We start from the raw sequence: 15,731 nt of genomic DNA, 5'->3' as shown, positions 1-15,731 counted from the left end.
ATTGCAAATTTAATTTCCCAAGATATTCTAATGGAAAATATTTTAAAATGTTGTAGTTATGCTTGTTTATGGAAATATTTTGATCAAACTTGCAAAATTTATTTATTTTATAAGCTACGAATATTTTACTAAAAAACACACTAATTAGCCTCCCTGTAGCAGCAAACTTAGGTACTCGTTAAACCTAAATGTTATTTAATTAGATTTAATTTAAAATCAATTTAGGCGAATGGAAATTCGCTTAGTCTGCAGGTTTATTGCGGCAGGGGTATTTTAATTTTAACATAACTTAAACTTATTTAATGTTATCTTATGTATTGAATATCAGTCAATTTCTTTACTCCTGCCAGCTCAACGTTTCAATATAGATTTCTGGAAATGTTAGATTACAATGTAAGTTTTCTTATGCATAAAATGACTCAATGAATAAAAGAGTTCAGCGACACAAAGTCGGCCCCTTTGTCTCAAGTAAGATCAAATTATAGATCATACAAAGTAAACAAATAAAAGAAGGTAGCTCCTAATGTTTTTATTCTGGCCCAAAATTAAAAAGATGTTTTAAGAATGAACAAATATTCTCCAAAAACTAACTTACTCGTGATATTATGATAAAGAATCTTGGAACCATACATCAAGTTGATAAATCAAGTCATCCTTGAGTAATTGTTCAAATATGAGATGTATCAAGTACAAGTATGAGTAATCACTTTGTTCATTCAATAAAAAAAAAACATCCTGAAAAAACATGGTTGTATAGTAAATCAACAGAACCGTCCATCAAACATATTTTATCAATTGAACTAAAGGGGTATGTGACATCTTTTTTACTAACTAAGTAGTACACCAGTAAAAAATGTTGAAAATTCCGTCACAGATGAAGATTGGGGAAAGGGGGGATTGTGGCAGAGGTCTAAACCATCAAAAGGCTGTAGCAATGGGCAAATTAGAAGAATACACCATGAGTTACACCATTGCACCATTGTTGGGGGTACACCATTGCAATGGTTTGAACCTAACTGCTATTTCATAAACCAAACTATCAGTACAAAATTTATCAATTGTTCAAGTGAAATATTCTTATTGTTGTTATAGCAATCGTATCTGAAAACAATGTAATAAAAATTCCTTGTAAACAAATCCTTCATGTAAATATGTTTAATACAACACTACACGATGCAATATTTGTAGTATTAATAATTTCCATTCAAGAATTACGTTTCCAGCCTGGTTACTACGTAGAGTCCACTTGTACTGGTACCTTGATCAGAGAGGACACAGTTTTAACAGCAGCTCACTGTTTCCGCAACAAATCCTTGTACGAACCTACTGAAGTTAGGATCAAGCTTTTGACGGGTTCTGTGAGGAGAGTCAATGAAGTGTTCGTCCACCCTAACTTCAGCGATGGTTGCGACTTGGCAATACTCACCCACACATCCATAGGACGACCAGAGTTCCCAAAACTACCAGCGAAACATTTAACGACAAACCAGACTTGCTTCTCAGCAGGTTATGGAGGTTCACATGTCTTGAAACTCATCCCTGTGGATTTATCAACAAGTTTTCTAGGTAGAGTTAAAACATTTTTCACGGTTTTATTCTCGGATGGCTCCCCATGTCGAGGGGATTCGGGTGGACCATTGATTTGTGGGAATGTATTGTATGGAGTTTTATCTCAGGGTACAGTCACATCATGTATGGACAGAACAGGAATAGTCCTGTACGAAGACGTCTTCCAGGACCTACCTTGGATTCAACAGTTCCTAGATCGACCTGTGATATCCCACAGCTGGAAAAACAAGAAGTGGATTGCGTATTTTATATTTGGTCTGCTTTTGGTACTTTTTATAGTAACAGCTTGTCTAGTCATTGTATGATTTTGAGATGTTTGATAAACTTGAATGAATCAATTGATTGATTGAATCAGGGTGGACTTAGTTACTATGTAACTTTCTAAGTATTCCCCTTCGGTGCCTGATGTCAAACTTGAGTTACTTATTGAACTGCAGCATCCAGTCTATGAGCCCCTAATGAGGCATGTGTCTATCCGTTGACATGGTTCCAAGAGTTGTTTTCCCTTACCTCATTCAAAGAATCTGCAGTTAGATTTTAATTATTAGAATTTAATTATTAATAGTATTTTAATTATTAGATGGTCAGCAGTCTCCTAAGACTGTCCATCATTATTACTTATTGATGGCAACATGTAGTTGAATGGTTAATAAATTTGATAGAGCAAACCTATAGGTAATTGGGATTTTTATGTTTTATGTATTTAATTCAAAGTAACTAAAAGAAAGAAATATTTTACAGCTGCTTGATTGGATTATTTGGTGTAATTTACCTGCCATTTAGTACTCCAACTGTCGTCTCATTGGCAACCAGTTTCAAGATAAAAATCTCATCATTAGGCTTATTCGAATGGCTCATCTTTCAAGTTGAGGTCGTCATTAAACACAAACCGTAGCATAAAACATACAACATGAGAGAACCAAATGATATTACTGTGTATACAACTGGACAGTATCCCACAGGACAGTACGACAGAGCACAGGTAGATGCGAGGTCATGACTCCATTTAGACGACAGTTGGAACACCGATGGACAGGTATTTTAAACCATTCTTTAAGTGATTTTCCTGGGTCACTAAGCACTAAGCTTACTTTTGCAATGTTGTATAGTATACTCATGCTGTAAAATTTAAGGACACAGATTCAATTATTAATTAATTATTGAGATGGGGACACCACCTAGGTGCATATTTTAACCACAATATGAGTAAAAAAATGAGTGTAGAAATGGAGTGAGTGCCCAATGAATGATGACAGTATTGGTTTTCCAAAACATCAAAAAGCTTCATTTCTGAGGATGGAACTACAACTTTCTAAGTATAAAAAAAGTGCTAAATAGTTTTAACCAAGCATATAATAATTAAAATTTGTGAATTGATTGAATTGAAATTAATTTATTGGATAAAATACATGACTACCAACCATTAAATACATTTTTGGCTAAACAAGGGTACTGACATGTCCAAACGTTACATAAAATGTTTTATTTCTAACAACTTTCAACGTTCTTGTTTTCAGTTTTTTAAATCTTGATACATTCAGGTGACCTGCTCCACTTTCCATCTTTTTCACATGTTATGTACTCATCTCCAGAAATAACTGAACCTGTAACAGCCATGTGTTTATTATGTTTTACGATTTCTTCAAACACATTCAATATGTAACACTATATCCATGGTTGATGTACTATTGACTTATGATATTCCTGAGTAAAAATCACATTTATATGTAGCAGCTGTAGCTAGTTTAAAAAAATTAAATAATTGAAATCTTATTTTCCTATGGTAAAAATTAACCGCGGCATTAAACTCCACGTTAAATATTTTTCCTACAGTTACCTAACAATGTACATGTTCTCTCAATGATTTGAGAAAGCAAAGTGGCCAATTTGCTCATCAGTGAGACAATGTTAACATTGTCTCACTCTAATTACTTTGTCTCACTCCAGATTTGCAACGTGAAGGCACGAAATAGTGAGCGAATAACATGCAGACAAGGTTGTATGCACGTGAAATATGTTGGCAGCACTGGCTGTAAATCAGCTGGTTAGCTGTTGTACTGTTGTATAATTAAATGTCATATTAAAGGTTCACTTCTGTGTAAAAATATGTTACGTTTCTTTACCAATTTATTTGTTTTATAGTAACTGTAGGAAAAATATAATGAGCAACTCGAGTGCAAAGAGCAATTGCCCCACTCAAGGCAATTGCTCTCCTACGGCTCGTGAGTAAGTATTTCTCTCGAGTGAGTCAATTGTTCACTTTGCTTACTAGTTGCAAAAACAACTATTAATCAAGGTTTGAAAATTTAATTCAAGTTGACTTACCAGTTGGACAGACTATTTGAAGCTTTTCTTGATACAAGTAAGCATTTCCTATCACATTGACACCATCTTGTAACAAAGGTTTTCCGCATGAAATACCTGAAAATTGTTTAAAGTTGATATTACTCTTCTACTAACACTCAACATTTCTCTATATTGTATCAACATAAAAATGGAATAGATGGTTGGAATAGATTGACTACAACTCGAAATAGGAATGTCTGGTTTTTATCTACACACAAAGGTGAAAGTCAATTAAGTTCATTTCAAAGAGATTAACAGTAAAATCAACATCATGCATTCATGTAGCAATGGTTACTTCTACTCATAAGCACTTACGAACACATCTGCCTCGGAAGCGAGACCACCGCTTGTTGGTCTGGCAGCGCAGGGACATCTCGCCATAAGCCTGGTAGCCCGGGTCACACTGCAGCTTGGCTAGGCTGCCGTAGAGAGTGCTGGACACTAGAGTCAGCTGTGTGAGAGGAGGCACAGGCGGATCTCCACAGTCAACAGCTGTAGACATTCAAACATAAATTAATGAGCTAAATTATTTTATAGTGGTTTATCAGGCTGGTAATTATATAAAGTCTATTCATTTCATACTCTATTAGGCAATATGTTAAGACTATATTTAAGCTCAAACGCAGGAAAAACTTGTAAGGATGGATTTAGTTAGATGGAGATCTAGTTTGGTGAATGTGTACTCACTGTTAAGAAGCGGAAATATAACCAATAACAACTACTAAATATTACTCATGTATAACTAATTAATTTGTTTGTAACTTAAACACTTTGTATTGTATGACATACACCAACAGAATAACAAATAGAACCCCTCAATTGAGTCAAGTGTGGAACTAAGTTGTTGGAGCACAAAAAGGTAAGATAATCACAGAGGCTTAAAAATGATTCAGTATTAAAATAAAGTGTGTGGGAAGCAAAACTTTTACAGTCAAAACCTATACAATAAACTAGCTTACAGTAACCGATTGCTTCTTCAATTGAAATACCGGTACTTTCACTAGCAACTTATTTTAGACTTGGGTAAGTGGACACTAGTAGGAAGGTAAGTTCAGAAGCAGATATTCTAAGGAGTCACCTATCCCAATTTTGGTGAGAGATTCTACCTAACTAAATAATTATCAACTTATCTCAAGTTATTGGTTGCAATCACCTCTGCAGACAGTGTTATTGGTCCAAGTGCCGTCTCGTTTACACACAGTCAAGTTGCTACCATGTAGCACGTAACCCTGGCGACATTGTACCTCAAGTTTATGTCCCTCATTGAACTCTGAGGTGTTCTGATCATCAGGGACAATGTAACCAAACTGCGGGCTCTGGAATTGTGATACAAACAAATTGTTAACATGGGAAATTCGATCATAATGTAACGTGATATAGTCCAGGACCTGACTAGGGTTCTGTGTGCATGTCGTGTATAGAGAATTTTGCTTTTGCATTTCAATATAGGTGTCTTAGGAAGTGTTTTCCACTCGGGTGTCAAGTCCGCGCCTGTTTCGTTTTCGAGCTATGACGTCATCAAAATGGCGGCTTGGGCAATTTTTAAATGCGTATATTTCGCATACCGCTTAACGGATCGGGGTGATTATTTTTTTGTTTGAAAGATAATTTTACAGGAAATGTTTTTTGTATTTACACTTTTGTTGTCAACTTAATATTTATCTCACAATATTAAAAAACGTGGTTTTTAATGTCATTGTTTTTTAAATTTACCTCATAACTTGTTAAACGCTTATAGAATGAAATAACTACCCATTACAAAAGTTGTAGATAATTTTATGCCCTTTCCAACGATACCAAACAATTAATGTTTGAAACTAAAATTAAAGCCAAGAGATTAAATAAACCGTTAACTAACACGTAACATGGTAGAAAGTCCGGAAAATATTGCGGCTTGAACAATTCTTTAAATGCGTATATTTCGCATACTGGTTAACGAACCGGGATGATTCTTTTTTTGTTTGTAAGATATTTTTTAAGCCTATCTTTTTTGTCTTCACACTTTTGTTGTTAACCTACTATTTATCCCACAATATTAATAAATGTACATTTAATTGTTATTTTTATTTTACTTTTGCTAATAACTTTTTGACAAATAGTAGGTTAACAACAAAGGTGTAAATACAAAAATGATAGGCTTAAAAAACATCTTACAAACAAAAAAAGAATCATCCCGGTTCTTTAACCAGTATGCGAAATATACGCATTTAAAGAATTGTTCCAGCCGCAATATTTTCCGGACTTTCTACCATGTTACGTGTTTGTTAACGGTTTATTTAATCTCTTGGCTTTAATTTTAGTTTCAAACATTAATTGTTTGGTATCATTGGAAAGGGCATAAAACTATCTACAACTTTTGTAATGGGTAGTTATTTCATTCTATAAGCGTTTAACAAGTTATGAGGTAAATTTAAAAAACAATGACATTAAAAACCACGTTTTTTAATATTGTGAGATAAATATTAAGTTGACAACAAAAGTGTAAATACAAAAAACATTTCCTGTAAAATTATCTTTCAAACAAAAAAATAATCACCCCGATCCGTTAAACGGTATGCGAAATATACGCATTTAAAAATTGCCCAAGCCGCCATTTTGATGACGTCATAGCTCGAAAACGAAACAGGCGCGGACTTGACACCCGAGTGGAAAACACTTCCTAAGACACCTATATTGAAATGCAAAAGCAAAATTCTCTATACACGACATGCACACAGAACCCTAGTCATGTCCAGGACTAAATCTTTCCCGGACCGTACACCACTTTCAGTGTTTTTTTACGGTTTATTCAATCTCTTTGCTTTATTTTTAGGTCCAATCACATATTGTTTGGTATCATTGGAAAGGGTATAGAATTATCTGAAACTTTTGCCACGGGTGGTATTTGATTTTATCAGCGGTTAAGAAATTATAAGCAAAACAATAAATATAATAACAATAAAAACGACGTTTTTCAATATTGTGCGGTGAATATTAAGTTTACAACAAATGTGTAAATACAAAAAAGATAGTTTGTAAAAATATCTTTCAAACAAAAAAAGAATCATACCGATCCGTTAAACGGTTTGCGAAATATACACATTTAAAAATTGCCGAGCTGCCATCTTTATGACATCATAGCTCGAAAACGTACCAGGTGCGAACTTGACACCCGAGTGGAAAACACTTCCTAAGACACCTATATTGAAATGCAAAAGCAAAATTCTCTATACACGACATGCACACAGAACCCTAGTCAGGTCCTGGACTAATATGCGAAATATAGTACACTGGTAATTTTTATTGTGTATACATACATCTTTAGTAATATTCAGTGTATCACCATTTTCTAAACATATCTAGTTTCATTATTCATTTCTAGCATATATTTGATTAGAGTCTCGCTTTCAAAAATTTAACTAAAAACAACTTTAGGTTGCAAAAACATAGCTTAAAACTACACATGTTAACAGAATTATCTTTAAAATTCAATGTTAGGTTAGAATAGTTGTTTTAATATAACCTGAGTATTGACCTTTCCCTTACATTGGCGTATAAAAACACACAACAAAAATACCTCAGGTAGGGCACAGGGCGTCATCTTGGCAACACATTCTAATATATGAGGATCCACTGGTGCTTTTGTTAGATTCTTCCACAGACCATCTTCACTGCATTCCCATCTGATAAAAATTCAGGGGTTCACAAAACAAATGTTTGTTCTTTTTATTAAACTTATCTTAGAGATGAATTGTTATCAAAAAATTTAAAAATAACTGTAAATTAAAAACTATAATGAGGAAAGTAATGAAGCTTTTGGGCTGTATTCATTTATAATAAAGAATATTTAGTAAAAGTTCTTTCCAAGAAATAAAATAACTCTCTAATGAGAGATTTATCAGAAAACAACTCCAAGAGTAGAATAGTACATTAAGGGTCCAAGTAGTTGGGATGGGAAGACGAAGTAAGAAGTTACTGAGAAGGAGATATGGAGTGAATTCTGAAGGCAGTAGATTAGGGATAATAGGTAGCAGCTTGCACCTCAAAGAGTTAATTATGTTTAAAAAGACTTGTTGCTGTTGATTGCTAGTTATGCATAAATCATTAGGGACTAAGACATTTCTTTTTCTTCAAGTAGTTGAGTGAGTTTTAGGGAGAAATATTTGATCCCTAAGTTTTTCTCAACTTATAATACCTGTTTTCCGACTAGCCTATTTTGTTTTTGTATTATCTACACAATTATTGTATTATGTATAATTATTGTATTATTGTAACAATACTGTTACAACATTATGTACCTTGGGTCTATTTTTTACCAGTCAGAACCCACCTAACTTCTTGTTCAGCCACCTTGGCTCCGCCCACTATGAGCAGCATGGAGGGGGGACACTGGATAATGGCTACTTTGCCCCAGTCACTGCTGGGCAGTGTCAGATGTTTGGTGACAATCTCCGGACATCTCACTCTCACACAGCTGACTGCAGGGTTCCACTCTCCACTCGGCAGACAGGACACATCAGCAGTAACGTTCACCACAAACCCTCTGTCACACTTCGCTGACGCTCTGCTTCCTACACATTGATACTTAGTGTTACAGCAACTGATAGATTGTGTTATGCATGAGGTATGGTGTGAAAAATGACCTGTGTAGCTAACCTAGTGGTTAGAGCTGTCTCAGACAGCTGGGTGTGAGGGAGGCACAGATTTGATCCCTAAATGGGAGACAGGCAAATCCACAAATATTTCAGGAGTTTGAACTGCTTTGTCTTATAAGCGTATTTGATTGTTTGATTTTAAATTTCACTGGTAAAAAAAGGAAAAAAAAGGATTGGAAAAAAGTCTGATAATCTTATCTCTGATGTTGATGTAAGTAATCGACATGACGATAACAATTTATATTGGATCAAGAATACAGGTTTTCAAAATTAATTTTATACATTCAGAATGTAATTAGTGCACTCTAAACTCCCACCAGATAATTATTTTTATTGTTTGAAATAAATTACTTTGGCTGTAGCATTTATTGATATTTTGCACCATGGGAAAGCCAAACCCACAAAAAGTCCAATTGATATTTCTTCTGATACAAAAGTGTCTCACCAAACAACAATACATCCAGAAAGTTATACTTTAGTCAAATAAACTGTTATCACTTTTTGTGATGAACTATCATTAATTAAAATGTACCTGGAGTGTAAGACTCAGCGATGAGAGAACCGTTTGTGATGTTCAATGGAAGACACACAACTGATATGCATCCTAGATCTACAGGTGGCGGACTCCAGCCTCCGTAGTTGCAGCTCATGTTGTGTAGACTGGTGTTGGAGATGTAACCTTCCTTGCAACTGAGTTGCACAACACTGGTCAACTGATAATGTCCAGCCTCTAACAAACCAGGGCCAGACAACACTACTGCGTCAGTCACACTGCAACATTCAACACCACCATAAACACACACTTCTGCCCTTCTAGTGTAATATACTATTGTACATTCATTCATCTTCCAACAAAAATATAAGGACTGTTAATAGCAGAAATGTTGCCATTTATGACCACTGGCTTTTAAACTGTTTTGATGTTGTACTACTAACTAATAAAATAGTTGCCTTGATTTAAGCTGTACATTAAGTACCTAGTAACAATGAACAGGCATGCTTACAATAATGCTTTCCAAATTATGCCTGAAAACCATGATGAAATAAACAGTATCAGCAATCTGACACATAGTTTCTCCCATTAGCTTGCCAACAACCTTTATCATGGGTAAGTGGGGGAGTAACTATATTTTACAGGGAAAATCACAAAAGTTGCAATAACTTTTAAGGCATAATTTTTCAGCAAAGGGGGGTTGTACTATTTTGTTTGGAATAATAAGGACCAAAACACATTAACTTTAATCAAAACCGGTTTTTTTCTAAAATCCAATTTTGTAATTTTATGGTTTTCTTATGGAAAAATAACATAAGTTATAGTCCTAGTCATAGCTATAGGGAACTTTTGAATCGTAATTTATACGAAAATGGGATTTGTAAAATTTGTTCAAATTTTAAAGGACTGCAACATACTAAATTTTCATCAAAATCGTTCAGGCCATTTTCAAGAAATTATGATTTTCCCGTTATTTTATAAGTTTTATGGTAAAATTGCCATTAAAAATCAAAATTTTAAAAAAATGAAAAAGAAAACGCCTGAAGATACCATGAACTAGTGCCTAAATACGGTACTAAATTTCATCAAAATCGGACAACAGGTTTGGTCTGTAGCTCTGTACACATCCACACATACAGACATCCACACACACACTCACACGGACAGACATCACATCGAAAACCACTTTTTTGGGTTCAGGGGGGCCTAAAACGGATATATCCACTCAAAACTCAAACTCAAAAATGTTTGAGTACTATGGGTTAGGGGGAGAAAGTAAAACTACTTCAGGTATAGTGTTTATAAAGAAACTAAATCTCTTTAAATTAGAGTATTAGAAATACTACCTATTGTAAAATCATACAGTTAGTCAGAATTACTTGTTCTGGTATTTGCATGTTATTGGTAAACACTTTGGAGGGTCGTGATTCCATGTTTTGTTGGAGAGACAAGTGATTATTTCACTTCCATGAAGTTCATATCCAGATTTGCACTCAAACTCCAGTCTGAAGCTATCCTCAATACTTCCCCACATCATTCCATGATCAGGGACAAAAACATCTGGACAGTCTCCTCCTAAACAGATAAGTTTACCATTAGATACATGTTTCTAGAATATATTTTGTAGACATAAGATAAAAACGGAGCACACAACAGTGGTATTAATGTTGGGTTTTGGGTTGATCCAAAGAAAGGTTCATTTTATTTTGAAAAACATAAATTGCGAAGGGAATGGCATGAGGTTATACTGTGTTTTCACCATTGGGATTGTGTATTTTATTTTTGAGCTTTATAAGGTAAAGATGAGTTCATGCATAGCAAAATAAATTCAACCTCAAAACTTATCAGTTAAATAAAATGGAGTTGAACCAAATAATTTTAGAACTTATAAAAATGTTCAGCAGATTGCTTCTAACAGTTCTAACACACTTCAGACCCTTTTATGAGGGTCATACTCATACCTGTTACTTATGTGGCTACTCATACCAATTCTGGCCTGGTTAAACATTGAGGACATTTGAACTGAACATGAAACACCCATACAGTGACGTAGCCAGGGGGGGGGTCCTGGGGGTCTGGACCCCCCCCTTCCGGTCTTAAATATAATATTTTTTTGTTAAATTAAATGAAAAATTATGTAATCATACTGTATTGACGTTGGGGTTGATAATTTTCAATGCCAAGAGAGCTAAAAAAATACCATTTTAGGGCCTATATTTTTAAAATTTTTCCTGGACCTCCTTTTACCTGGGGGCCCCCAGACCCCCCCCCCCGGTCCGACCCCCCCTATTTTGAAATCCTGGCTACGTCACTGACCCATATTGGATTGGATTTTAATGTCCTTTACAAGTCTAGCTACTTGTAGTATCCAAAGTTAATGATAAACCCAATGAATAAAGATTGTAGTTTAATGTATTGGTACATTAACAAATTAAATAATACCTTGACAAGATGGAATATCACCACTCCAAGTCCCATTGGCTTGGCAGGTTCTTGTCTTATCACCTACAAGCCGGTATCCATTTTGACAAACATATTCTATCTTGCTCTCATAGAAATAGGATCTTCCTATTATCCAACCAGCTGGGAAGTATCCTGGGAAGCCACAGTTCCTTTCTGAAACATGTTCCAATTTGAATACAAGTTCTTGAGCCATGCTGCTGATCTGGGAAGTGTTTTTTTATGGGAAAAGGTAAGTGATATAGTATTACATTTGAATCTTGTGTAAGAAATTTAAGTCCAATAGCTTGTTGACAATAGTATTTGATTCTGTGTAAAATGTATGCTATGCAGCATTATGCAAGGTGAATTCCCCAACTTCCAAAAACAGAATGAAAGCAACTCTTGTCAGCTTTCTCATCACAGGTACAATAATAAAATCCATTACACATCTCGGTTGGTATACAACAAACATTGCTAGTTAATGCATTACACTATACTCACTGCTACAAACAGGAGGTTTGCCCTCCCAATCTCCACTGACTAAGCACTTTCTCTCAGTTCTTGAGATTTCTTTGCTCAAGTAGAACTTGAAAGAGTAGCCAGGAGCACAAGTGTAGGTGGCGATATCCCCAGTATCTGACAATTCAATTGATGTGAACGGTGGAGGAGACAGTTTGCTACATCCTTGGCACAAAGTCGGCGGACCGACCTGGAACACGCCAAAGATCTATAAATTTTGAAGGATGGATTAAAGGTTCAAAATATTTTGGTAAGGATAGCACGCTTACTTCAATGGGAAAACTGTCCACTTTGGGACAAGAAAAAAAAGCTTTACACTAAACACATAAATTAACAGAATTCCTGGCTACCTTCAGAATTGCAGACATTTCTCTAGCCTATTAAACCTTTCATTAAAAATGCAGTCGGTTAAATTAAAATATTTTTATTTTCATAAAACGATTTTTTTATGAGTATTGGTAAGTTAGTTGTGTTGAACTAACACACTATGAGCTAACCATTATACCATCTCCCTTAGTTTATTTCTAAGCCAATAACCGCTACTCTAAAAGCCTAAAATAAATTATTAGAAGTTGACCACTATGATTTCTGTAAACACTAACAGATTTTAGTAACAGGTTAGGTAACAGGTTTAGTTACAGGTTTTGTTTCAGGTTATTATTGGTATTATAGGTTGATAAGTAGGATCAAATTATAAAGAGGGGGTATTTGGGAAAGTTTTGCATGTTTGCATGTTTGCAAAGTTTTTGCTGTTGATTTTGGTAGACTCATGTGCTTGACCAAGGTGGGCATTTTGTGACTAGCAGCTAGAGGTTTTTTTTTTTTAAAGAGGTTGGCGGCCTCTTTTAACCTTGCATTTGCCCGTCCACATACACTAAGCGCCCGTGCGTGGATCGTTTACAGCAAAGCAAGGAGTGAGCCGGTACAGTACAAAGGTGTACAGGTGTACTGGTAAATTTTAGTGGCAGTGACCAGGATCCGAACCCACGACATCACTGCCTTGGGCCCAAAGTCCGCGACGCTACCGACTGAGCCACCGACTCACCAGTCTTTAGTAGACAGATTCCCATTGGTGGAGTTAGGGTTCAACGTGATTTTACCATACCAGAGTTTGTATTTAAGTTCATAATTAATATCTACCACGCTACTAAACCTTTTTGTTATTGTTTGTTAGAGAGTATATAAATTTATATTCTTGTCATATAGTACATGCTCCAATCTTTAGGCTATCAAGTGTCTATGTAACTTAGGCCTATATGACTTCTTCTTCTTCTAAGAATGAATGTATTATTCTTCCTATGTCCGGAGTCGGTTGTGAGGTTATGTAATGTCCTCGTTACTTCATGTGTGTGCTGTTGTGTAGTAACTATAATAGACAATAAAATGTTCCATATCCACATCATTGCGCGTCATTTAATAACCCTAACAATGGTTATGGGCCCAGAGGCCGTTTGTGGATATGGATATTAATAACTGGAACATTGTGATATCAGTTTGTTCACGGGTTCGCAAGTAACGATTGATCCTAACCTACACATAGGTTGTGCCGTGTGCGACTACGTGAGACTTTTGTTCTTTGTTCTGAAGACAGTACCGACAAAAAATGAGTGCTTCTTCCGGTCTACCTATTGTTGAAAAACTGCAGGGGAGGGAAAACTTCTCAACTTGGAAATTTGCAATGAAGGCCTATCTCGTACATGATGACCTTTGGGATGTCATAGAGGAAACCCCACCGGACCCCATCAGTGATAACTGGAAGAAAAAAGACAAGAAAGCCCATTCAAGAATAGTTTTATTTGTGGATAAGATTAATTATTCTCACATCAGAGACACTAGAACGGCTGCAGAAGCTTGGAACGCCCTGGAAAAGGCCTTTGAGGATTCTGGCTTAACAAGGAAAGTTGGCCTACTAAAAACCTTAGTCACAACCACGCTTGAAAAATGTAAGTCTATTGATGATTATTGTGATAGAATCATAACAACAGCTTTTAAGTTAAATGAAATGAAATTTAATGTTAGTGAGGAGTGGATTGGTACCTTGCTACTCGCAGGTTTGCCTGATCACTACAAACCGATGATCATGGCATTAGAAAATTCGGGAACACCTATCACTGGTGATTCCATCAAAGTAAAGCTCCTTCAGGATGTGAAATCCGAGGACTGGACCGGTGAATCTGCTCTTTATGCCAATAAACAGTTTAGGTCTAATAAGTCGACACCGCTAAAATGTTTTAGGTGCAATAAGCCTAACCATCTAGCTAAGAATTGCCCTCAATCAAATGGTAGTAACAATAAATCTAATAGGCCTAACCAAAACAGTAGGTTTAGACCTAATGAATCTAGATTCTCAGATAGGCCCAATAAAAGTAGGCCTAATGAGTACAAACATGAAAATAGCCATGATACAAGTAAGAAAAATGCTTTTCTGGCTGTAGACAGTCATCGGCGTACCCATAATGAAGGTTTATGGTACTTGGATTCATGTGCGTCCACGCACATTACAAACGATGTAAATAAGCTTAGCAATCTAAAACCAAATAGCTGTACAATAGTTTCAGCAGATGGTTCAGATCTAGTTGCAGATAGTTCTGGCACTGTAGATCTTGAGCTATATAATGGTAGTGAAGTTGTAGAAGTAGAAGCCAATGATGTTTTTCACATACCAAGTTCGGCAGTTAACCTACTATCAGTGAGTAAGATAGTTAAGAAGGGACACACTGTAACCTTTGACAAAAGTGGGGGTTATGTTCATAATAATGAGACAGGTGATTTAGTTGCAACAGCTCATCTAAAAAATGGAATTTATTGTATGAATACAACAGAAATAAAAAACTGTTTTTATTCTGAGAATAAAGGTATTTTATGGCATCGTAGATTAGGCCATCTGAACAGGAAAGGTATGTTAAAGCTGTCTAAAATATCCACAGGCTTAGACGACAATATTGTAGTGGAAGATCCATGCGAGCTTTGCATAATGGGAAAACAGACACGTTTACCTTTCAAACGGAGCAAAATGTACTCTGAAAATATTCTAGACCTTGTACATACAGATCTCTGTGGACCTATGGAAACTGCATCTGTCGGCGGACGAAGATACTTCTTGACATTCATTGATGACTTCTCAAGACTCATGTATGTGTATTTTCTCAAAGAAAAATCTGAGGTGACAAAAATCTTCAAAAGTTTCAAAGCCATGGTCGAGAAACAAACGGGAGCGAAAATAAAGAAAATCAGATCGGATAATGGTGGCGAATACGTCAATGAAGAAATGAAGAACTATCTTTCTTCTGAAGGAATTGTTCACCAACTTACGACTCCCTACTCCCCTCAACAAAATGGAGTCGCGGAGCGAGCCAATAGAACATTAGTTGAAAAAGCTCGAACAATGTTGTTTGATGCAAACTTGCCTAAAATATATTGGGCTGAGGCTATTTCTTCAGCTGTGTACTTAACAAACCGCTCGCCTTCAGCAATCCTTGGAGATAGAACACCTTATGAAATATGGCATGGGAGAAAACCCAGTCTAGCTCACCTGAGAGTATTCGGATGCAACGCCATGGTACAGATACCAAAAACGCAAAGAAAGAAATGGGACCCAAAGTCACTAAAATTTATTTTTGTAGGCTACTGTGCATCAACAAAGGGATATCGACTTCTCGACCCTAAGACAAACAAGATTACAATCTCTAGGGATGTAATATTTTTGGAAAACCAAAAAGAAGAGGATC

The 15,731-nt window shown here is 35.8% G+C and overlaps 2 protein-coding genes across 2 annotated transcripts in view; one reads left to right on the top strand and one right to left on the bottom strand.

Moving 5' to 3' along the window:
* Window positions 1-1,095: 1,095 nt before the first annotated feature.
* On the top strand, window positions 1,096-1,874 carry LOC128995643 (trypsin-like). The gene has a single exon (XM_054420660.1). It carries the CDS (start codon window positions 1,152-1,154, stop codon window positions 1,872-1,874), a length of 723 nt encoding a protein of 240 aa, XP_054276635.1. The 5' UTR covers window positions 1,096-1,151.
* Window positions 1,875-3,044: 1,170 nt separating this feature from the next.
* The window catches only part of LOC128995642 (sushi, von Willebrand factor type A, EGF and pentraxin domain-containing protein 1-like), a 47,379-nt gene continuing 34,692 nt past the window's right edge, over window positions 3,045-15,731 (bottom strand). The window contains exons 30-39 of the mRNA XM_054420659.1: window positions 11,986-12,193; window positions 11,485-11,658; window positions 10,422-10,617; window positions 9,082-9,320; window positions 8,225-8,465; window positions 7,472-7,577; window positions 5,069-5,231; window positions 4,231-4,407; window positions 3,895-3,990; window positions 3,045-3,173 (exon numbers count right to left, since the gene is read on the bottom strand). Coding sequence (XP_054276634.1) covers window positions 3,091-3,173; window positions 3,895-3,990; window positions 4,231-4,407; window positions 5,069-5,231; window positions 7,472-7,577; window positions 8,225-8,465; window positions 9,082-9,320; window positions 10,422-10,617; window positions 11,485-11,658; window positions 11,986-12,193 — 1,683 coding nt within the window. The 3' untranslated portion in view covers window positions 3,045-3,090. The remainder of the gene's footprint in view (window positions 3,174-3,894; window positions 3,991-4,230; window positions 4,408-5,068; window positions 5,232-7,471; window positions 7,578-8,224; window positions 8,466-9,081; window positions 9,321-10,421; window positions 10,618-11,484; window positions 11,659-11,985; window positions 12,194-15,731) is intronic.

Source organism: Macrosteles quadrilineatus, unplaced genomic scaffold (assembly GCF_028750875.1).
Source record: "Macrosteles quadrilineatus isolate MER2022 unplaced genomic scaffold, UCM_ALF_1.0 Scaffold_5__1_contigs__length_97177068, whole genome shotgun sequence".
NCBI lineage: Eukaryota > Metazoa > Arthropoda > Insecta > Hemiptera > Cicadellidae > Macrosteles > Macrosteles quadrilineatus.
Note: the sequence above shows the minus strand (reverse complement) of the source record. Positions and strands in the feature narration are given on the sequence as shown.